At 44.9% G+C, this 24,096-nt stretch overlaps 1 protein-coding gene across 2 annotated transcripts in view; it reads right to left on the bottom strand.

Moving 5' to 3' along the window:
• sorl1 (sortilin-related receptor, L(DLR class) A repeats containing) overlaps positions 1 to 24,096 on the bottom strand; it is a 144,311-nt gene that overhangs the window by 78,561 nt on the left and 41,654 nt on the right. For both annotated transcript variants that reach the window (XM_083637844.1, XM_083637845.1), the window contains 5 exons: positions 21,896 to 22,076; positions 16,661 to 16,762; positions 11,654 to 11,823; positions 9,748 to 9,940; positions 5,181 to 5,298 (listed from right to left, as the gene is read on the bottom strand). In XM_083637844.1, coding sequence (XP_083493970.1) covers positions 5,181 to 5,298; positions 9,748 to 9,940; positions 11,654 to 11,823; positions 16,661 to 16,762; positions 21,896 to 22,076 — 764 coding nt within the window. The remainder of the gene's footprint in view (positions 1 to 5,180; positions 5,299 to 9,747; positions 9,941 to 11,653; positions 11,824 to 16,660; positions 16,763 to 21,895; positions 22,077 to 24,096) is intronic.

Raw genomic sequence — 24,096 nt, forward strand, 5'->3', positions numbered from 1 at the left:
TGGATGAGAGACCCAGTGAAAATAAAGAATACATCATCAATAAAACGGAACCAACACTCAAAAAAGGCACCAAAGGGGTTATTCTGATGAACAAAGTTATCTTCAAATTTGCCCATAAAAAGGTTTGCATAGTTAGGTGAGCACGGGCTCCCCATACTAACCCCCTGGCATTGTAAGTAGTACGCTTTTTCAAACTTAAAGTAGTTTCTGTTCAGAATCAATTTGCACAGGTCCACTAGAAAACCAGTAGGGGGTGTAGGGTTCTGTCTTGTGTCCAAATAGTGTGTAAGAGCTTCCAAACCCTCCGTATGGGGTACATTAGTATACAGACTGTTCACATCCATGGTGCACAAAAAACTGCCTTCAGTGATGTTTTGTATAGAATTCAATTTGTTAAGAAAATCTGTAGTGTCTTTCAGATAAGACGGAAGTAGATATACCAGTGATTTAATATGTTTATCTAGGTATTGTGAAATCGGTTCTGTAAGAGACTGAGTGCCCGCTACAATGGGCCTGCCAGGTACTGGTTCCACACAACTCTTATGTATTTTAGGAAGAGTGTAAAAAACTGGACGTATAGGATGTTTCTGAAGCATAAATTTATGTTCATCCTGATTAATGAAAGAATTAGTTAATGCAGTGCTCAAAAAAGCCTCTACTTCCTGAAGGAATTTCACAGTAGGGTCCCCCATTAAAGGAGTGTAAAATTCAGATGCCCCAAGTTGTCTCAGAATCTCAGTTCTGTAAGACACAATGTTTTGAATAACTACAGCACCACCTTTGTCCGCATTTCTGATCACAATGGTAGAATCTTTTGACAGTGTGACTAACGAATTACTTTCTTCAAGTTCAATGTTCGAAAAATGTCTCTTTTTATTGTTTGTCAGTACCGTTTCCATCGCGTCCTGCTCAACCAACCTACAGAAGGTAGCGACAGAATGGTTCAACACAGGTGGGACAAAAGTACTTTTAGCCCTCAATCCAAACGAGGGTATGGAGCTGGAAGTGGACATTAAGCAACGTGTGTAGGCTACACCTCGCCCATGATGAGAGAAGGACCGGTGTTGCGGAAAATGACTGGACCCGTTTCTCACTTGTGTGCCTATCGCGGCATACCGCTCTTCTGACTGGCTCGAAACTGGTGAAATGTCGGCGACGACGGGGTCGCGCTTATACCGGCACGACAACTTTCCCACATGCAGGCATTAGACCACGTTCCGGTCATTTAGCGGTACAAAGCGCATGTGGGAAAACGGCTTAAGAGCACCAGATAGTCACCTGAAAAGCAGATTGCCTGAAAAGTCACCTGGAAGGGGTTATCATCTAAGATGTGTGTGGGGGAGATCTGGCGAGTGATGTCACTCAACTGGAAGCAATGTCACGCAATTGCTCGACTGTGATGTCATCAGGCAGTTGTGATGTCATCAGCGATGTCACTCGAGCAAGTGATGTCACTTGGACAGTTGTGTGTGTGTGTGTCGAATGCATTTGCAATTGCACAACTGTGATGTCACTCGAGCAACTGTGATCTTATCTTAGTCACTTTGTGATGGAAGTGATGTCACCCGAGATTTGGGTCTGGAACAAGGCAACAAGGAAGAGTGAGTGAGTGAGTGTGTGTGTGTGTGTGTGTGTGTGTGTGTGTGTGTGTGTGTGTGTGTGTGTGTGTGTGTGTGTGTGTGTGTGTTGAATGCATTTGTAATTGCCCAACTGTGATGTCACCCGAGATTTGGGTCGGATCGAGGCAACAAGGAAGAGGTGTGAAGTGATGTCACTCAGCTGGAAATGATGTCACGCAATTGCAATCTTCTTCTTCTGTGGTGTTTTATGGCAGTTGGCATCGTTTACGTTGAATTACCGCCTCCTTCTGGATTCATGATCCATCCACCGCTTCCCCACATTCTGTCCCTGTCTCACTCCCTCTCCTCCTCTTCTTCTAAGTTAAAAGTCATGTCTGTCTGTCTGTCTGCACCGTTTACTTCAGCACCTGGGTGTGCTTTTTCTTTACAACCCGGACCTCATTTACAGCTCTATTTATGCTTTAGGAGTCACGCTGAAAAGGACATTTTGAAATGGATTGACAATAACAGGATAGACAGCCTCACTGTTCTTCATTCTTTACACAAACTTCTGCAGGAGCATCTATGAGAACAGGCACATCCTGAAGTTTGCTGACGACTCCGTCATAGTGAGTCTTTTGAACGACAGTCAAACTGAGCACGGCGCTGTGGTTGATGATTTCATAACTTGGTGCAATGACTTCTTCCTGTCAATCGATGTGTCAAAGACCAAAGACATGGCTATTGATTTTGAGAAATCTCGACCTAGCAGCTAACTCCTTATATACCATCATCCAGGATAAGGAAGTGGAGATTGTCCCACAATATAAATACCTGGGAACTGTCATTGACAATAAGCTGAGCTTTGAATCAAACACTGATGCTGTATGCAAAAAGGTCCAGCAGTGCCTCTTCTTCATTTAAAGTTTGTAATGTTCTAATGACTTTGTTTGATCAGTGCTTTATTGAGTGTGTTCTTTCTTATTGCTGTGTGGCTTGGTTTGGTTTCCTCTCCCTGTCCAATGAGAACAGGCTTATCAAAGTGGCAAGTAAAGTGATGGGGGTGCAGCAAGCCCAGCTCCAGGATATATATACCTCAAGCGGGTAAGGAGCAAGGCTAAGCTTATCCTCCACTGTTCTGAGCACCCACTGTTTCAAGAGTTTAACCTCCTCCCATCCGGCCGCCGTTTTAGGATGCCAAAGACCAGGACGCTGCGTGCCAGAGTCTCCTTTATTCCTGTTGCTATAGACCGGCTTAATCTCCTGGGCTAGGCTCGTCTGCACACCCCATACTACTTCTTATGCATTTGCACTTCAATGCCTTGTTTTTTATGATCAATATTGTTTCGGTATTATGCACTTTAATGCACTGGTTACATTATTACCATGCACTTTAATGCATCACACGTTATTAGTAATATTTTTATTGGTAGTTCTTTTGAATCTACCTTGATTGTCTCTGTTTATGCACTTGATTGCATTATCAGTACATTATTGCACAATGTTGTCAGTGCCCTGTAGGGGCGATGTAATGTTGTCAGTGCCCTGTAGGGGCGATGTAATGTTGTCAGTGCCCTGTAGGGGCGATGTAATGTTGTCAGTGTCTTGTAGGGGCAATGTACTTTTCCTTTTTTTTGCTCAAACCTGTTCGCTCCTGTAGCTATTGCAGCTGTCATGTTTATTCTAATCTGTCATGTCGTCTGATGTTGTTTTTTGTTTACTGTGTTGTTGATGCCTGCTGCAAATCTAGTTTCCTTCAGGATATCAATAAAACAACTGAACTGAACTGAACTGACAACGCAGTTTAATGGAGCAGAGCAAACTGGGCGGGGAACAACTGAGATAATGAGAAAATGGTTGTGTGTGTTTTCATATGTCATTAATTAACAACACTTTCACTAATGTTAGTTTGGAGACCTCATTGACCTGTTGCTCCACAGAATAAAAACAATTAAAGCTCGAGTTCATCCAAAACTAGCAGCTCGTTCGACCGGCGGTGAGATGTCACTGTTGGGTAGATTTGGTTTATTTATTTATTCAGATTTTTCCCCATTTTCTCCCAATTATACTTGGCCAATTTGCTGCCCTATTGGTCGCTGCTCCAGCCTCTGCCGATCTGGGGAGAGCCGAGACTAACACCACGCTTCCTCCGACACATGCGCAGTAGCCAACCACTTCTTTTCACCTGACAGGGGGAGCTTCACCGGTAGGACGTAGCACGTGGGAGGATCACGCTATTCCCACCAGTTCCCTTCCGCCCCGACCAGGCGCCCCGACCGACCAGAGGAGGCGCTAGTGCAGCGACCAGGACACATACCCCCAATCCGGCTTCCCACCCTCAGGCACAGCCAATCCTGCCTGTATGGACGCCCGACCAAGCCGGAGGTAACACGGGGATACGAACCTGTGACCCTCGTGTTGGTAGGCAGGGAATCTAACACTATACTACCCGGACGCCCTAGATTTGGTTTATCAACGCAGTATATACAATAAGCACAACCAAACTTCAGATAGGTCGGGTCACTGTGTTTAACTAGGGTATATATCTTTAATATTACAATTACGTCTGAAAAACAGAAATAAACAATAAACAATAAACAATAAATAAAGTTTGTGATATCTCCACAATTGAAATAAAATGACAGGTGTCTACCCGGAACGGACCTTTGTTGTTAACACGACGTCACGGTGATTTGGTCTATTCCACTGACTGTTATTTTTGTAAATTAAACCTTGTTTTAAGAGATTTTAACTTTATAATAGTGCACTTTTTGCAGTGTAGGTAGACCATGTGCTTATCATGAGAAAATGTGTTCTCAGTAACCCGCTAACCTAAAGGAAATGATGAAAGGAAAAACACACTTGACACCTCTCACAGGAAGTCACGCCCGTGTCACGTACAGACAGAGCAGAGGACTCTACTTATCTGTGCTAATGACACAAAGTCACTGTCAGTGAGGCATCCTCACCAACAGGTGGCAGCACAAACCCATTAGTCGCTTTATCAGTCAGTGCTGACGGTTGCTCACGCCATGACGCCACAAATATTTCTGCAAAGTTGTTGTTTTTTGGGGGAGGGAGTGGGGGGGGCTGATGTAGGCATGATGAGACTCGGAGCGGACTCACCTGTAGACATGATGAGACTCGGAGCGGACTCACCTGTAGACATGATGAGACCTGGAGCGGACTCACCTGTAGACATGATGAGACCCGGAGCGGACTCACCTGTAGACATGATGAGACTCGGAGCGGACTCACCTGTAGACATGATGAGACTCGGAGCGGACTCACCTGTAGACATGATGAGACTCGGAGCGGACTCACCTGTAGACATGATGAGACCTGGAGCAGACTCACCTGTAGACATGATGAGACCCAGAGCGGACTCACCTGTAGACATGATGAGACCCAGAGCGGACTCACCTGTAGACAGGATGAGGCCCAGAGCGGACTCACCTGTAGACATGATGAGACCCGGAGCAGACTCACCTGTAGACATGATGAGACCTGGAGCAGACTCACCTGTAGACATGATGAGACTCGGAGCAGACTCACCTGTAGACATGATGAGACCCGGAGCGGACTCACCTGTAGACATGATGAGACCTGGAGCGGACTCACCTGTAGACATGATGAGGCCTGGAGCAGACTCCTTGGACAAGATGGGCATTCTCCTGAGCTGGATGTTCAACAGCTGGCTCCAACGCTGGGCCAAGTGGAGGGAACAGCCTTTACTGAGCTGGGAGAGAGGAGAGGAGATGAAGAGAGAGGAGAGGAGGAGAGGAGAGAGCAGAGGAGAGAGGAGGGGAGATGAGGAGAGAGCAGAGGAGAGGAGAAGAGAGGAGAGGAGAGAGGAGAGAGCAGAGGAGATGAGGAGAGAGCAGAGAGCAGAGGAGATGAGGAGAGAGCAGAGGAGATGAGGAGAGAGCAGAGGAGATGAGGAGAGAGCAGAGGAGATGAGGAGAGAGCAGAGGAGATGAGGAGAGAGGAGAGGAGAGAGCAGAGGAGATGAGGAGAGAACAGAGGAGATGAGGAGAGAGCAGAGGAGAGGAGAAGAGAGGTTAAGCAGCTGTGCACATCAGAACGCTTTGGAAATCATAAGCACTTCCCAGAGCTCTTCCAACACACACAGACCACAGTGCACGGAACATTTTTGTTTTGTTTTGTTTTGCAGTACGGGTCAGTACGCAACGGTCACACGGACGGTAGCCAGCTAGTTTCGTCTGTTTGTTGTTGTTGATTATTCGCACTGTAAACATGAAAGCCAGATTATTGGCAATTCTGGCAGCAGCGGAGGTTGAAGATCCCCCTGGCAGGAGAAGAGGTAGGAGGAAGAGCTTTTCCTCCAAATGTTCAAAGTTTTTCAGCTTGAGACGTCCAGAGCGCTCTGCCCAAAAACACTAGCCGCCAACAGCGCTTAAACGCCAGGTGCGCTCCTTGAAAGAGGAGCGCTCCTAGCGCGTCCTTACCATAGAGAATGAATTGCAGAAAGGCGCTGGCTTCTCAAATACACAAGTCATGACTCATGTGTGAACAGCCCCTAATAAGGGCAAGTGCCAAGTGAAGCAGAAACTAGGGTTAGACTGATATATATATTTTTTACCTTTATTTATACAGGGGGAGTCTCACTGACTCCTCACTGAGCAATGCTCTTTTTTCAGTAGTGCCCTGTTCACATTCACACACACATTCATACCTGGAAGCTGACCAGTACAACCACAGCCTAATCTGCTGGCCACTGAGCAGCTCCACTGGAGCGGTTGGGGTTAAGGGCCTTGCTCAAGGGCACCTCAGTAATGAGGGAGGGGCAAGCGCTGCCTTTTCACTTTCCCCACCCAGATTTATCCTGCCGGTCCCGGGGATTGAACCGACGACCTTCACTAGCTCGCTTCTCTAGCCATTGGGCGACCACTGCACCACTGCACCCAGTAGGGATAAGCAAAAACACTATTTGAAATTCGCTGGGCCAAAGTCAACTTTTTGTCGAAATTCGCCCACCCCTTAAAAAAGAAAAGAAAATGCAAGTCAAATTTTACATGGTCTTCCCTGATTCTAAGTATAGTTGAATCGCTTGTTTGACCAAGTAAACAGTTTGTATAAGCATTTTACACAAGGTCTATGGAAAAATGAATGGCGGATGAAATCCCATGGACAGGGAGAGGGGGTGACTTTGGCACTCTTATTGTCATTAGGCAGCCAGACCTGAGCCTACGTTAGCCGTTAGCAATGTTAGCATTAGCGTAGAGATGAGATGGCTCAGGGAACAGTAGACAGAATATCAGCTTTTCTTGAAAGCCTTGAAACCTTTTCTTTGTGGCTGAGTGTTGCTGTAATATAGACAGTTTAAGACCATTTCTACTATATTTCTAGTGTTTCTAGAGCTACTGGGTGCTGCACTGCTGTCAGCTGAGCCCAGAGCTGTTCTGCTCCAGTGTGCAGCTCTGGTGCGCAGCTCCTACAGCAACGTCACACGGACAGCCTCACTCTTTACAGAGACAGGCGCCAGTAAAAAAAAATATATATATATAAATAATAAATAATAAAAACGATTATTTGACAAATCGAAATTCGTTGCCCATCCCTAGCACCCAGTGCACCCAGTTTAGTCATATATTGGGATAAAAGTGATCTATGGCAAAAGTCAGTGGCAGTCGGTGTCAGTGTCGCCTCCGTTATGATTTCAGCCATTTTCCTAAAGTAGCTTCAGGGTTCCGCCCTTAGAGCGACCATGACACCAGTCCTCTTTAGAGACTAGATAGTGTTTGATATAACTGCTGTTTCCTCACCACACAGAAACACAAACACCTGACAAAGATGTTCTTCTAGATAAAACCTCTGCCTTACATTTCCAAGCAAGAGGTACATGCACTCTGCACATGTTCTGTGGTCAGACCGCTGCGTAAAAACCTCTCACACACACCTCACACACACACACACACACACACACACACACACAAACCTGACAACCTCTTCTCTGATCTCATCTAGGGGGCGCTGCAGCTTGCATTACGCTCAACACCCAAACACATCCGTGTTGAAAAGCATTGCAGGCTGTAACAGTGTTTTCCGTTAGGTCTGAGAATGTCCAGCTAGCTCAAAGTAGCAGCCGGCTAGGCAAAGTGGGCGTCGCCGGGGACGAATTGTTTTAACATTTTAAAGTAAAATGCACCAATCTGGTGACTTTGAGAGCAAAATGATAATGTCAGAATGCTGGGTGCTGTCTCCCTCTCTGTGGGGCTCCTTGGTTCTGTGTCTCTCTCTCTGGTTCTGTCTCTCTCTCTCTCTTTCTCTGTGGGGCTACTGGGTGCTGTGTTTCTCTCTCTGGTTCTGTCTCTCTCTCTCTCTTTCTCTGTGGGCCTCCTTGGTTCTGTGTCTGCCTCTTTTTCAGTGGAGGACCCTGGTTGTGTTCTAAAATGTTCTCCATCCTCACACTCTAAACACCCACAAAAGTTTATTTATTTTCATTTTCTAATCAAAACATTTATTTCGGGGGATGAAGTAACTGCCAGTCTATCTGTCTATCTAGGTAGCTATATCTATAAAAAAAATAATAATAATAATTAGAATATTGTAATATGGATGCCATTATTAAGTTACTTTACTTTTTTATCTTTTATCTTATTTTATCATTTTGTATAAACTTTCTCCTCTAGCTCTACTGTCTCACTGTAAAGATGCTATCAGACATGATAGCCCCCACCCCAAGAATATTAAAGCCAAGACATTAACACTTGTCTCCAGCGCAGGAAATTAGGAAAATATTTTGGGGCAAAAACGTATCACCTGGGACAAAATGTTATGAACTTGGGGTCGTGGGACCTTGTGTTATTTTAGGAGTCCACTGGACTACAGTACCTGGCAGTCCACTGTTCCTCCCAGGCTATCAGCTGGCCTACAGTACCTGGCAGTCCACTGTTCCTCCCAGGCTATCAGCTGGCCTACAGTACCTGGCAGTCCACTGTTCCTCCCAGGCTATCAGCTGGCCTACAGTACCTGGCAGTCCACTGTTCCTCTCAGGCTATCAGCTGGACTACAGTACCTGGCAGTCCACTGTTCCTCCCAGGCTATCAGCTGGACTACAGTACCTGGCAGTCCACTGTTCCTCCCAGGCTATCAGCTGCTCTACAGTACCTGGCAGTCCACTGTTCCTCCCAGGCTATCAGCTGGACTACAGTACCTGGCAGTCCACTGTTCCTCCCAGGCTATCAGCTGGACTACAGTACCTGGCAGTCCACTGTTCCTCTCAGGCTATCAGCTGCTCTACAGTACCTGGCAGTCCACTGTTCCTCCCAGGCTATCAGCTGGTCTACAGTACCTGGCAGTCCACTGTTCCTCCCAGGCTATCAGCTGGCCTACAGTACCTGGCAGTCCACTGTTCCTCCCAGGCTATCAGCTGGTCTACAGTACCTGGCAGTCCACTGTTCCTCCCAGGCTATCAGCTGGACTACAGTACCTGGCAGTCCACTGTTCCTCCCAGGCTATCAGCTGGTCTACAGTACCTGGCAGTCCACTGTTCCTCCCAGGCTACCAGCTGCTCTACAGTACCTGGCAGTCCACTGTTCCTCCCAGGCTATCAGCTGGACTACAGTACCTGGCAGTCCACTGTTCCTCCCAGGCTACCAGCTGGACTACAGTACCTGGCAGTCCACTGTTCCTCCCAGGCTATCAGCTGGACTACAGTACCTGGCAGTCCACTGTTCCTCCCAGGCTATCAGCTGGCCTACAGTACCTGGCAGTCCACTGTTCCTCCCAGGCTACCAGCTGCTCTACAGTACCTGGCAGTCCACTGTTCCTCCCAGGCTATCAGCTGGCCTACAGTACCTGGCAGTCCACTGTTCCTCCCAGGCTACCAGCTGGTCTACAGTACCTGGCAGTCCATGTTCCTCCCAGGCTACCAGCTGGTCTACAGTACCTGGCAGTCCACTGTTCCTCCCAGGCTATCAGCTGGACTACAGTACCTGGCAGTCCACTGTTCCTCCCAGGCTATCAGCTGGCCTACAGTACCTGGCAGTCCACTGTTCCTCCCAGGCTATCAGCTGGACTACAGTACCTGGCAGTCCACTGTTCCTCCCAGGCTATCAGCTGGTCTACAGTACCTGGCAGTCCACTGTTCCTCTCAGGCTATCAGCTGCTCTACAGTACCTGGCAGTCCACTGTTCCTCCCAGGCTATCAGCTGCTCTACAGTACCTGGCAGTCCACTGTTCCTCCCAGGCTATCAGCTGTAGGGGGCTGAAGCAGCTCCCAGGTTCCTCCCTTGTCGAAGGTGATGACAGACCTCATGTTGTCCTCGCTGACCGAGCCGTTGATGAGCGTGGCGATGAAGACTCCACGCAGCCCCTCCACGCGGTGCAGGTCTGCAAACGGCTCGTTGGCAAAGTACCTGGAAAACACAGACATTGTCGTTTTGCAAGCTATGTATGTTCCTCACTGTAGAACACGGTGGGGAAAATGACAATAGCAAACATGCTAAACATTCGCTAAACACAAACAAGCCGTGGAAGCACAGAGGGTAACTTCTACCATATTCACTGAAACTCTCAATGTTCGCACTTGATCATTTTTGTGATGTAAATTTTAGATGCTCACTTTTGATCACATATTTTGTACATGTATGTTTTTATGTTTTTTTTACGTTTTATTTGGTACGCATCTGGATTAATATTCCATCTCGTGGTGAGTACCCGAAGCACAACATGTATTTTGGCGCTATTAGATGTGTGTTTTTTGTTATTTTGAACGGGTGTACCATTGGTGTCCATTCTATGGCGATACTTACTGTACTAACTTCACGACTGTAGCTCACTGTATACTGTTCGGACAGTGACGGTGAAGGCATGCTGTACCTTGGTTATGTGGGGGGATATGGCAAAACTCCAGAAAAAGTGGCGTATCCCTTTAAGACTAAAAAAGTAATTCACTGTACATCCTTGTATTTATTATATGAATTTGTGCCGTAGGGTTATGGGTACATTGAGGATAAGCCAAAATCTCCCTCTTTTTCACAGCCAAAGGTTGGCAAATGTTGGTATGTCCCCAAATGAAAAAACTTTGTCAACATCTGTTTTATCTAATAAGATAAAGTTTCCAGTCACTTCAATCATTTTTACTGCAGAAAAATGGGATTGTCAAGCAGACAGACTGTCATAAATGTTGCATGCACCAGACAATCTATATAATAAAATATTGCGATACTTGGCTTCGTGTATATCGATATAATATACTGTATCGATTGCCCCCCCCCCCCCGCCCATAAGTCTCACACAGGTCTGCTCACAGCAGACAGGGGATGCTCGCTGAGGGGTATGGTGGTGTAATGTGAACGTAGCTTTACCTGATGAGGGGTATGGTGGTGTAATGTGAACGTAGCTTTACCTGATGAGGGGTATGGTGGTGTAATGTGAACGTAGCTTTACCTGATGAGGGGTATGGTGGTGTAATGTGAACGTAGCTTTACCTGATGAGGGGTATGGTGGTGTAATGTGAACGTAGCTTTACCTGATCATCAGGTTGCTTTACCTGATGAGGGGTATGGTGGTGTAATATGAGGGGTATGGTGGTGTAATGTGAACGTAGCTTTACCTGATGAGGGGTATGGTGGTGTAATGTGAACGTAGCTTTACCTGATGAGGGGTATGGTGGTGTAATGTGAACGTAGCTTTACCTGATGAGGGGTATGGTGGTGTAATGTGAACGTAGCTTTACCTGATGAGGGGTATGGTGGTGTAATGTGAACGTAGCTTTACCTGATGAGGGGTATGGTGGTGTAATGTGAACGTAGCTTTACCTGATGAGGCGTATGGTGGTGTAATGTGAACGTAGCTTTACCTGATGAGGGGTATGGTGGTGTAATGTGAACGTAGCTTTACCTGATGAGGGGTATGGTGGTGTAATGTGAACGTAGCTTTACCTGATGAGGGGTATGGTGGTGTAATGTGAACGTAGCTTTACCTGATGAGGGGTATGGTGGTGTAATGTGAACGTAGCTTTACCTGATGAGGGGTATGGTGGTGTAATGTGAACGTAGCTTTACCTGATGAGGGGTATGGTGGTGTAATATGAGGGGTATGGTGGTGTAATGTGAACGTAGCTTTACCTGATGAGGGTGTTGCTGCCGGAGCCTTCAGGGCTGTAGTACAGAACATGCTCCAGGGACAGAGAGAAGGATAAGCCCTGTGTGTCTGAGATGTACAGGTGTGTCACGTTGTTCACGTGGTTCACACACACAAACACCTGGTCCTCCGCCGCATCCGCTATGTAGTATTCCTATAGAGAGGAGAGAGAGAGAAGGGTTATGTAGTATTTATATAGGGAGGAGAGAGAGAGAGAGAAGGGTTATGTAGTATTCCTATAGGAAGGAGAGAGAGAGAAGGGGTATGTAGTATTCATATAGAGAGGAGAGAGAGAGAAGGGTTATGTAGTATTCCTATAGGGAGGAGAGAGAGAGAGAAGGGTTATGTAGTATTTATATAGGGAGGAGAGAGAGAGAGAGAAGGGTTATGTAGTATTCATATAGAGAGGAGAGAGAGAGAAGGGTTATGTAGTATTTATATAGGGAGGAGAGAGGGAAGGGTTATGTAGTATTCCTATAGGGAGGAGAGAGAGAAGGGCTATGTAGTATTCATATAGAGAGGAGAGAGAGAAGGGTTATGTAGTATTCCTATAGGGAGGAGAGAGAGAGAGAAGGGTTATGTAGTATTTATATAGGGAGGAGAGAGAGAGAGAGAAGGGTTATGTAGTATTCATATAGAGAGGAGAGAGAGAATGGTTATGTAGTATTTATATAGGGAGGAGAGAGGGAAGGGTTATGTAGTATTCCTATAGGGATGAGAGAGGGAAGGGTTATGTAGTATTCCTATAGGGAGGAGAGAGAGAAGGGTTATGTAGTATTCCTATAGGAAGGAGAGAGAGAGAAGGGGTATGTAGTATTCATATAGAGAGGAGAGAGAGAGAAGGGTTATGTAGTATTTATATAGGGAGGAGAGAGGGAAGGGTTATGTAGTATTCCTATAGGGATGAGAGAGGGAAGGGTTATGTAGTATTCATATAGGGATGAGAGAGAGAAAGGTTATGTAGTATTTATATAGGGAGGAGAGAGGGAAGGGTTATGTAGTATTCATATAGAGAGGAGAGAGGGAAGGGTTATGTAGTATTTATATAGGAAGGAGAGAGAGAAGGGTTATGTAGTATTTATATAGGGAGGAGAGAGGGAAGGGTTATGTAGTATTTATATAGGGAGGAGAGAGAGAAAGGTTATGTAGTATTCCTATAGGAAGGAGAGAGAGAGAAGGGGTATGTAGTATTCATATAGAGAGGAGAGAGGGAAGGGTTATGTAGTATTTATATAGGGAGGAGAGAGAGAAGGGTTATGTAGTATTTATATAGGGAGGAGAGAGGGAAGGGTTATGTAGTATTTATATAGGGAGGAGAGAGAGAAAGGTTATGTAGTATTTATATAGGAAGGAGAGAGATAAGGGTTATGTAGTATTCCTATAGGGAGGAGAGAGAGAAGGGTTATGTAGTATTTATATAGGGATGAGAGAGGGAAGGGTTATGTAGTATTTATATAGGGAGGAGAGAGGGAAGGGTTATGTAGTATTCCTATAGGGAGGAGAGAGGATAAGGAGGAGGGAGATAGCATTGGTTAGACATCACACAACCACTGGCATTCCCACATTGTGTCCATCTAGCATGAAAGAGCGCACACTAGCTGAGGAGTTGGATTTAGGGAACACACACTTTACGATTAGGGCTGTGTATTGATCGATTAGGGCTGTGTATTGATCGATTAGGGCTGTGTATTGATCGATTAGGGCTGTGTATTGATCGATTAGGGCTGTGTATTGATCGATTAGGGCTGTGTATTGATCGATTAGGGCTGTGTATTGATCGATTAGGGCTGTGTATTGATCGATTAGGGCTGTGTATTGATCGATTAGGGCTGTGTAATGATCGATTAGGGCTGTGTATTGGCAAGAATCTGGCGATACGATGCGTATCACGATACAGGGCTTACGATTCAACATATTCCGATATATTGCGATACTGTAAGCAAGGAGCTATTCCACCATGCAGAAAATCACTGCTATCTAGTGGTCGGAGGTTTGAACAACGCAAAATGAACCACTGCTACAAATATTTGCATGTAAACTATTGTATTAAATATATTAAAAATATTTTGTTTTTGAGAATCGATATAGTATCATAAAACACAATAATAATATTGCGATAGTGTATCAATATTTTCTTACAGCCCTATTTACAATGAGTTACATTTGGGAAACATACTTGCCAACCAGTTGGATTTGGGGAACACACACTAAATCCTAACCACAGCCCGAGCTCTCGTGTTACTAGAAGGTAGAACTAAATAAAAAACATCTAGGAGGAACAAATTGCAGCTATTTGTTTTTCCTTCTCTTGTGGTCAACTCTCATTGGCCGTTGCTGGTCTCAGGTCAGATTTGCTTTCTAAAGATCAAACATGTTTTAAATAATGGTGATGACAAATGGATGGGAAGGCAAAAAGATATAACCTAAGGGATGATCTTGAAAATGTAGTTTAACTCATGAAAATCAGCCATGATGCCAAATCGTGGCTCTCATCTACGCAAATGTGGCGTAATGTGTCCCCAGCCTTACTCATGGGTACTCGACTAGAGATAATGAAACACATGTCCTCTCCTGTAGGTTTAGGACTGCATCAAGGAAAAACTCAAGGTTATGGTATGACCCTGGTTTTATAGAAAAGGCGAGGAGGACCTCGCTTAGGGGATATCTTGCCCCGCAAGTCAACCTAGAAGACCATTATCTCTACACCATTTGTGAAACACAATGGGGTGGGCAAAAGGGCGTGCCCTCTCTGCCTGGCATGGGGCGGTGCCCCTCTATATGCTGAAGCCGGGGGGCGTGCCCTCTCTGCCTGGCATGGGGCGGTGCCCCTCTATATGCTGAAGCTGGGGGGGGCGTGCCCTCTGTGCCTGGCATGGGGCGGTGCCCCTCTATATGCTGAAGCCGGGGGGCGTGCCCTCTGTGCCTGGCATGGGGCGGTGCCCCTCTATATGCTGAAGCTGGGGGGGGCGTGCCCTCTGTGCCTGGCATGGGGCAGTGCCCCTCTATATGCTAAAGCGCGCGGGGGGGGGGGGGGCGTGCCACTTCAGATTTGACAAGACCTCTTCTGGAGCCGCCCTGGTCAAGAAGGGTAGTCTGGTGAAGCCCTCCTCGCCTCTTCTATAAAACTAGTTACGAGTTATATACTGTAGTTGGGTCATTGTTATGAGTTATATACTGTAGTTGGGTCATTGTTATGAGTTATATACTGTAGTTGGGTCATTGTTATGAGTTATATACTGTAGTTGGGTCATTGTTATGAGTTATATACGGTACTGTAGTTGGGTCATTAGTTATATGCTGTAGTTGGGTCATTGTTATGAGTTATATACTGTAGTTGGGTCATTAGTTATGAGTTATATGCTGTAGTTGGGTCATTAGTTATGAGTTATATACTGTAGTTGGGTCCTTCTATAAAACTAGTTATGAGTTATATACTGTAGTTGGGTCCTTCTATAAAACTAGTTATGAGTTATATACTGTAGTTGGGTCCTTCTATAAAACTGGTTATGAGTTATATACTGTAGTTATATACTGTAGTTGGGTCATTGCTGGTGATTCCATGACCGTGGAGAACAAAGGTTCGTTTCTCAGTGGATTTGTCATCTATAAAAGGTTAATGAACAAATTTAGCTCCTGCGCCTTTCATGAAAATGCGGGCAACTTCTTTGAGAGCCCTAAATCCAAGATGGCTACCATAGGCTATATTGGAAATTACTTTTCAAGTTTAGCCTACAATGGTGCAAAGTCTGATGCATAATTTATGTCATTTTGATTTGATTCATTTTATTTTTGACCTTCAAAGCCAAGATGTCTCCAAATTTTCAGCTCAAAAAAGTTGATTTTTCAAAATAGTCGTAGAACCTTCATATTAGGCTGAAATGAAAGCTCTGCTCATGCTCAGGTGAATTATAAACAGTAAAACAACTGTTTCACTGTTGCCAAGATGTCTCCAAATTTTCAGCTCAAAAAAGTTGATTTTTCAAAATAGTCGTAGAACCTTCATATTAGGCTAAAATGAAAGCTCTGCTCATGCTCAGGTAAATTATAAACAGTAAAACAACTGTTTCACTGTTTTAATTACTGTACTCTTACACAAAATACTCAATTTATTCCAAGCCGTGTGAAGGAGACTCACTGTGAGTCTCAAATGGGAGGGGGACTGCTCACTGATGTTTGAAAAGCGAAACCTACAAATCCAGTCAAACTGGGCAAATCGCTGACAGCACCTTTAAGAGACTCACTGTGATGGGATGGTGTGTTAAGAGACTCACTGTGATTGGATGGTGTGTTAAGAGACTCACTGTGATTGGATGGTGTGTTAAGAGACTCACTGTGATGGGATGGTGTGTTAAGAGACTCACTGTGATTGGATGGTGTGTTAAGAGACTCACTGTGATTGGATGGTGTGTTAAGAGACTCACTGTGATGGGATGGTGTGTTAAGAGACTCACTGTGATTGGATGGTGTGTTAAGAGACTCACTGTGATGGGATGGTGTGTTAAGAGCCTCACTGTGATGGGATGGTGTGTTAAGAGACTCACTGTGATTGGATGGCCTGTTAAGAGACTCACTGTGATTGGATGGTGTGTTAAGAGACTCACTGTGATTGGATGGTGTGTTAAGAGACTCACTGTGATGGGATGGTGTGTTAAGAGCCTCACTGTGATGGGATGGTGTGTTAAGAGACTCACTGTGATTGGATGGCCTGTTAAGAGACTCACTGTGATTGGATGGTGTGTTAAGAGACTCACTGTGATTGGATGGTGTGTTAAGAGACTCACTGTGATGGGATGGTGTGTTAAGAGCCTCACTGTGATGGGATGGCCTGTTAAGAGACTCACTGTGATTGGATGGTGTGTTAAGAGACTCACTGTGATGGGATGGTGTGTTAAGAGACTCAATGTGATGGGATGGTGTGTTAAGAGACTCACTGTGATTGGATGGCCTGTTAAGAGACTCACTGTGATTGGATGGCCTGTTAAGAGACTCACTGTGATTGGATGGCGGGTCATAAACCGGGCTGCTTTCATGGGCTGGCGGTTGTAGGAGACCCAGAGCTGAACAGACGAGGGCTCGTGGCTGCCAAACAGCTTCTGCAGAGGAAAGGACATGAGACACAGAGACAGTTAAAATTACATAAGACACTTAGACAGTTACAGTTACATTGTTTTTTTTCTCATATTTTACTTTCAATTTTTATAGAACAATAAACATATCATCCCAAACCAAATATTGATCTAACTTCTTCCTATTATTCCAGCCGCTGATGGGGAGTTGAGAAACTGGCTTTTCACGTCTGTATTAAATGTGTGCATATGAACAGGTTTTTTAAATGCATGATCGAGCACAGTGGATATGAATAGCAGGAAGTGGCTGTATGCAGTGGCCCTGTTCACTTATGTAAACCGGCCAAAGTGGGATGTTGTGTGAGCCGACCTGAGTAAAGTGCGTCAGTTCACACCTGGCATTAGAATGCGTTCCCACATGGGTCTGGAGTATCCGGATCTCACTTCCCCGCTCGATATGCAAATAAAGACATCTATATCCAGTGTGTCTTTCTTCTGTGCTTCTCTCTTGTAACTGTGCAGTTGAATGATCATAGAAAGGTCTCCTGCATAGACTGTGCCAAGTGTGTAGACTACCTTCCTGCATTTTTATAACTGATGACTGTTCTTGATCCAACATCATCATCATCATCATCATCATCATCATCATCATCATCATATATAATAGGGAGTAAGTGGGCTCTGTTTGTCTGTTTGTTTAAATTTTTGCCCCACATTGGATGATGTCATCAGGCAGTGACATCACATGTGTAGTGCTTCTAAAATTAAATTCCATGTGTCAATTCCATTTTGCGAAGTTAAGGTCACATGAAAAAAATCTGACTAATGATTATTATATATTGCATTGGATGGCGATGCAATGTATGCTCAGTAATCAATTAAGCATCAGATGGGAGCACAGTGCGGTAAACATCGCCGATAGATGGCCTTTTGTGCATATTTTCCCCTCTAAGCACAATTTCAATTGAATTAAAATAGTTTTGTAGCATTTGGCCAAGAAATTACCAGCGAGGATGAGTCAACACCAGCCACTGCCCCTCGGATGAATGCCACAAGGGTCCTTACCAATAGCTGCCATCAAACACCTTGTAGGAGCCTAATGAAATTGTTGAAATCGTATCATCCAAAGGTGGCTTGGCAGTTATATTCTAAATTTCTTTTGTGGGTGATATACATATATATATATATATATATATATATATATATATATATATATATATATATATATATATATATATATATATATATATGTAAGGGATTCCGGATTTCTTCTGGCCGGCCAAAGGAGCCGGCAACATTCCAGAATTCTAGCCTTATAGAATATTTACCGGCCCAGTCAAAATGTAGCCTATTGAAAAAGATAGATGTAACCTAATCATTTCTTAAATACATAACATATAATTGCATAATTTTTAGCAAATTAAATCTTAATTTTAAATAATTTTTTTATTTCAAAATAATTATCTAACTATTCACTGCGGTCTGCGCTTGCGAGTGCAAAGGGAGTGAGCTGCACACCGCTCCTTATTTAATTAATTCATTAGGTTCGGGTTTGCAGACCCATTAACTCATTGAATGCCAATGACGACAGCTGTCGTCAATTCAAATACTGACGTAGAGTGCCAATGACGACGGTTGTCGTCAATTGCGTTTTTTGACGGTGGGACGTGGATCAATCCCTGATACATCTCTGGTACAACTATTGTAGCTATTGGAGGTCTATAACCTATTTTACAGAACCCTTAGGTGGCGACAGTGCTCTCCACATAACAGAAAGGCAAGGAAAAAACAAAGAAGTCGTTATGGAAACGGAAATCGCATCGCATCCGTATGCATCGATATGCTGAAGCACGTTACTGCAGCTGTGCCTGCAGCAGCCAATCTGCTCCCACAATTGAGCACAATTGAGCACGCAGAGCAGCACGCAACACCCAGACAGACCCAGGCAGCAGGACAGGATTGACAAACGCAAGCCAGAATATCCGATGCCCACCAGCAGCAAATCAAGACCAGCAAGAAGCTGCAACCAGCAGCGCACGCAGGGGCCAGCGCTGCTGGTTGTAGCTAAAAATATTATTCTGCCAAACAAAATTCCCTGGCCTAAACTGTTTTATTGAAGGAAATTATTTTTGAGGTGTGACTACATTAGAAAAGATTAGCTTCAGAGTCAGTGTGTGCTTGAAATGTTTAATTTCACAAAAGGCCAATTATCTCAGCTTCTAGAAAAAAATTGCTGTTTTTGGATGAATCAAGCTATCTTCTCCGGCTCATAACTAAAGAACGGAAAATGGGATCAATAAACTTTTTTTTGCAGATGATAGAATAGAGTCTCATCGTTCTTTGTGCGTGTTCAGTGTTTACATAGTAATATCACACAATATTCTGTGGGCCTCGAGAAATCACTGAAAACGCTCTGAAACTCTGGCACTGGGAGCGTCCGTTCTCCAAAAGTGGCTGGCACTCAATGAGTTAAGATTAAACAATAAAACACAAAAAACAAAAGCTATTATCCAATCGTCCAACAAATTAATTTTATTATAGTGAATGAACTCGTCACAAACTTTGTGAACTGAGTTTGTCATATATTCCCATTTAATTAAGCCTAAAGAAAGACACTGGCGGGCCTACATTAACACATTCACTGCCAGCCATTTTTTTTTTTACTGTAGGTAGCTTCTGCCAAGCCGTTTTTGGAGGATTCTGGCTCATTTTACAAGAGCCGAGGATAATTTTCTGCTTGGACTTTGTGAACACGAAGTTCACAAAAGTACTAATAGAATGTGTGCTTTCTCTGTCTAAAAGAGTTAGTTTGTAGAGTTAGTAGTTATGTAGATATTAGCCGTTGAGTACAGCATGGTTTCAGCGTGTGAGACAGGAAGCTGAGATAATCGCAGTTTTGTGAAATTCAATCAAACAGGCAGAACAGTCACTTTAACCATTTATTTTTGGCATCAGTGAGAGATCAGACATCTGAACAATATAGTTCTGAACACCCTCTCCTTTAAACTCCTCCCTCCGTGGGCGTGTCTGGTGGCGTTTGTCACAAGCCAGTTTCTCCTGCCTGTCTGAGCAGTGAGCAGCCTCCCTCTCTGGCGGCCCCTCGTCGGCGAGTGTGGCGAGTGTGGACTGTGGATGGGACTCAATCGTTTCTTGGATTTTCGGTTGAGAGCTTTGATGAAGCTTTGTGCGATTCTAGGCTTTATGCTGCCCACCCAGTCTATTTTTGGAACCCCACACCGTTGTGCGCCGGTGTGCAGCAGCGTGAAAGCGTTTTCGCCTACAGTATTAGAATGAGGCTCGTTCGTTTCTGGGTTTTCGGAATGCGTGCGATTCTGGCCTTTCTGCGGGTGTTTCAAAGTGTGTTTCACTAATCTATTATGCAAATTTGCAATCCCACACGCCAGCACCGCTCTCCGCTCTCTGTGTGCTGCTGCTGGCGCGGCCGCTCTCAGGCGAGTCTGGTGACTGATGACTGTAAAATCGCCATGCCATTTCCTTGAGAATGGCTTGCTCCCGCGGCTGTTTTTGGTTGGCTTTCTCTCTGTCGGGAGAGCACTGTCGCCACTTAGTTGGTCGGTAAAATAGATTATACACATTCAATACTTCCAATATTTTTATAGGAGACGTGGGGGACATTGATCCACGTAGCACCGTCAAAAAAAAATATATTTTTTTTTTGACGAGTCAACTCGTCGTTGGCAGTGAACGGTTGGATTGTGTTTGACGAGTCAACTCGTCATTGGCAGTGAACGTGTTAAATGCCTCTTTGCATCCAAGAACGTGAAATTAAATAACTTGAAAGATAATCTCAATTAAGAAGTTGCCTACCTGCAACAAGCCAGAGATGAGACGTGCAGTCAGTCAAACTTTATAGCCTATATTTTCTGAAGCGGGTCTATATTGACAACGATGACGAGGGACTGCAGCTGGTTGACACGCGGGCATCCAACTCGCTTTCAGAACGGACTTATAACCTACTTCACAACATGAGAATATTTGCTTTACTTTAAACTGAAGGGCAAAGGTAAGAATATTAGCCTTGTGTTACCTGTAGCCTACATCTGAGAACAAAATCCCTTGTTGCATGTTGTGAGCTTTGAGATGATGCTCCATAAAGTCGTTCAGACAAATAAATGAAAGCTGCTCATTAAATACTCTTTCTTAAATGGCAAATCAACTGAGGTTCTAGTAGGTTATTTATGCTGAGATTATGTTGATATTAGTGGCTAAATTAACAGACATAATAATAAGCTTTACAACCTGCAGAGGACCTCTCTGTCGCTGCGAGAATGCGCAATACGCCTGCGGCAGTTTCTCCGCTACAAGTGCAAAGCCAACTTGCAATTCTTATCAACCCAACTTTTCCTCGCTGTGGCAGCTTCTCATGGCTGGTTGGATCTTGTTCTGGACCATCGTTACATAAAATGAACTGGCCGAGGGATGTCTGCGTTGACATTTCGGTCTCTTGTGTCAAGCCAAAGCACTGTCGGCTGCGGGATGCACAGCTGCAGTGTGCGGCTTTTGCATAGCAGTTAAAGAGCGTCTGCTGTATTTTTTCTCTTTTTCACCCAACACTCAACATAACAGCGGGGCAAAAATATATACTATATTTAAGTTGTAGCTCATGGCAACATCACTGGTCACACAATATTGGGCTATTTTATATAATGAATTTATTTATTTGGCATTTCCAACCGGCTACTTGAGCCGGCGACCTTTTAATTTGCCGGCCCACGGCAACAAATACCGGCTAAAAGCCGGCAATTACCGGCTAACGGAATCCCTGATATACTGTATATATATATATATATATATATATATATATATATACTGTATATACAGTATATATATATATATATATATATATATATATACACTGTATATAGGGAGATACATCATCTTAATCATATAAAATAGCCCAATATTGTGTGACCAGTGATGTTGCCATGAGCTACAACGCTTTAATCAAGTTGTGATTAAAGCGTTGGGTGGGCGCCGGAATATTTCCAGATTTCAAAATCGGCAGCAACATTAACTTTGGGAACCCCTGGTGTAGAGAATTTCCTCTAATTGTATGGTAAGCATATGGTCCCGTGCCTATATATAGAAAGGTCAAATCACATTGAACCATATGACATGATGCTCAGAAGCTGTTCTTACCTGGGTGGTGGTGGCGAACATGTACTTGTCTCGGAGCTGGAAGCTGTCGACGCGCTCCAGGATGATGGTGCGGTGTTGCTCGCTCTGGAAGAAGTCCGTGCTGCTGAGAACGGCGGACAGGCCCTGGGGCTCGTGCCTCTGCACCAGCACCGTGGTGGGGGGGTCGTAGGGCTCTACCCCCCTAGGATGGGGAGGGATGGGTAGGGGAGGGGAGGAAGGGAAAAGGGGGGGAGAGAAACACAAAGAACTTAAAACAAGGCTAGGTTGAAACCTAGTATACTGTATGGCCGGCGTGGGAAATCGTTGATGAGCCTGTTGTCAGCCAACGTGGCTGGTCGGTTTGAAATTGTACCAGTCATGCACATTTGTTTACCAGGCAGGCATATTTTGTTAACCCACTTTTGTGTGTCTTCTGTCTAACAACTAATTAATGGCCAATGGGGGGGAGGGTTTTTACGATGATGAAAATTGTGAAAATGGAAAAGACTGTGAAACTCAATTCCTCTAAAAATGGCCTACTTCCACCATTAGAATGTGGAGACAAAAAAGATTTTTGTGGAAATGAAACCCACGTCATCACAGAAGCTTCCTCAGTGACTTTAAAGCAAACGGTTGTGTCTAAGAATGCAAACAAATGCAACTGGCTCGGTAAAATCGCATTCAAGGATAACGTTAGTTAACGTAGTTAAGGGCTGCCTGCGGCTGTCACTCGCGTAGCGCCACAACACGCTGAATCCCACTCGATTTGGGGGCAAACACGCCAGGATTGGCCAAAGCGGCTTGTAAATCCATGACATAATGAGTGGACAAACCCTAATAACGAGGCTGTCGCCAGCCTAAAAATATATATACATGAATATAGCAATGTACCCGGCGTTCAATAGGCACGAAGCAATACAACTGCGTGTTTTGCTTGGCCAGAAATGATGGTGGTTCCCAGGAGTATACGACCTGCCTATGACCGTCCCCGGGTCATAACCCACCACCATGCAAATTTGACGGTCAATCCGACCTGGGGTGTGGGCGTGAGGTGGTTTCCAGGATTTTCCAGGACTTTCCAGGCGGTTTCAGGACTTCATGACCTGGCCATGACCTTCCTTGGATCATAACCCCGCCATGCAATTTGTCAGCCCATTCCGACCTGGGATGTGGGCATGAGGTGGTTTCCAGGACTATTCAGGCGGTCCCAGGACTTTACACCCTGCCCATGACCTTCCCCAGATCATATCCCACCCTGTTGGCAACAGCTAGCAAACATAGACAGAAAGAGAGCAAGAATCAAAAAGGCTAGCATTCGCAACTAGCAAGCTATGGACCTGGGGTCAGTTTGTGGTCAAGTGTGGTCAGAAACGGTCCCTGGTTCCCAGTGTGAAACCACCCTTAGTCATAGTGAAAGAGGAAACTCAACGCAGGCTAGACGCAAGGAATTAAAAAAGCAGAAGCTTGAAAGCTTAGAAGATAATAGTTTAGGGTGCGATCACACCTACTGCCTCGTTTGCAAAAGAATGTCACATGGTGTTCACAAGTAGCTTCTTTAGTGGACAGAGATTTGGTAAGCAGACATCCTGCCAGGTTAAGAGATCTGACCAAGCCTGGCGTGGGGGCGAGGGGTCAACACCAACTCACTTTCACTTCCTGTAACCAGGGATGTCTGGATTGTTGTGGTTGGTCTGGTGGTTTGCCCTCAGCTCATTTTGCAGTGCTAGCAGGAGTCACTGCTGGCTCATACAGATAAGACCTGGAGAGCTTCTCTGTCGATGCGTTTCTGCTTTGCCATTCTCTCCACTGGTCCATATTAATATTAGAATACAGTCTACTACACAGCCTCTGCCCCTCTGTACGATAGAGCTCAACAGTCACATGACGTCTCCAGCCACCCATAGGCAAAAAGGCTATGTCCGATGGACGGCGGGGGCGTGGCCGGCCTGTCAGATCTGCTCTAAACAGCTGTTGACACGTCACAGCTTGTTGGGTCATAACACAGCTGTCATTTGACGCTTCTGAGGACGACTGCAGATGTCAGTCGAAACGGTCAAGGTAAAAAAAAAACATCTACTACACATTTGTCTGTTTAAAAGAAACAAAAACTATCATTTGAACTAAGAAGACATAATGAACCTAATTGAGCTATGGTGTTCAACCAACCTAAACTCTTTCATGTCACTCCCCTCTTCTGGGACCTTCACTGGCTTCCCATCTCG

The sequence above is a fragment of the Poromitra crassiceps genome (genome assembly GCF_964638095.1).
Source record: "Poromitra crassiceps genome assembly, chromosome: 5".
In the NCBI taxonomy this organism is placed as follows: Eukaryota; Metazoa; Chordata; class Actinopteri; order Beryciformes; family Melamphaidae; genus Poromitra; species Poromitra crassiceps.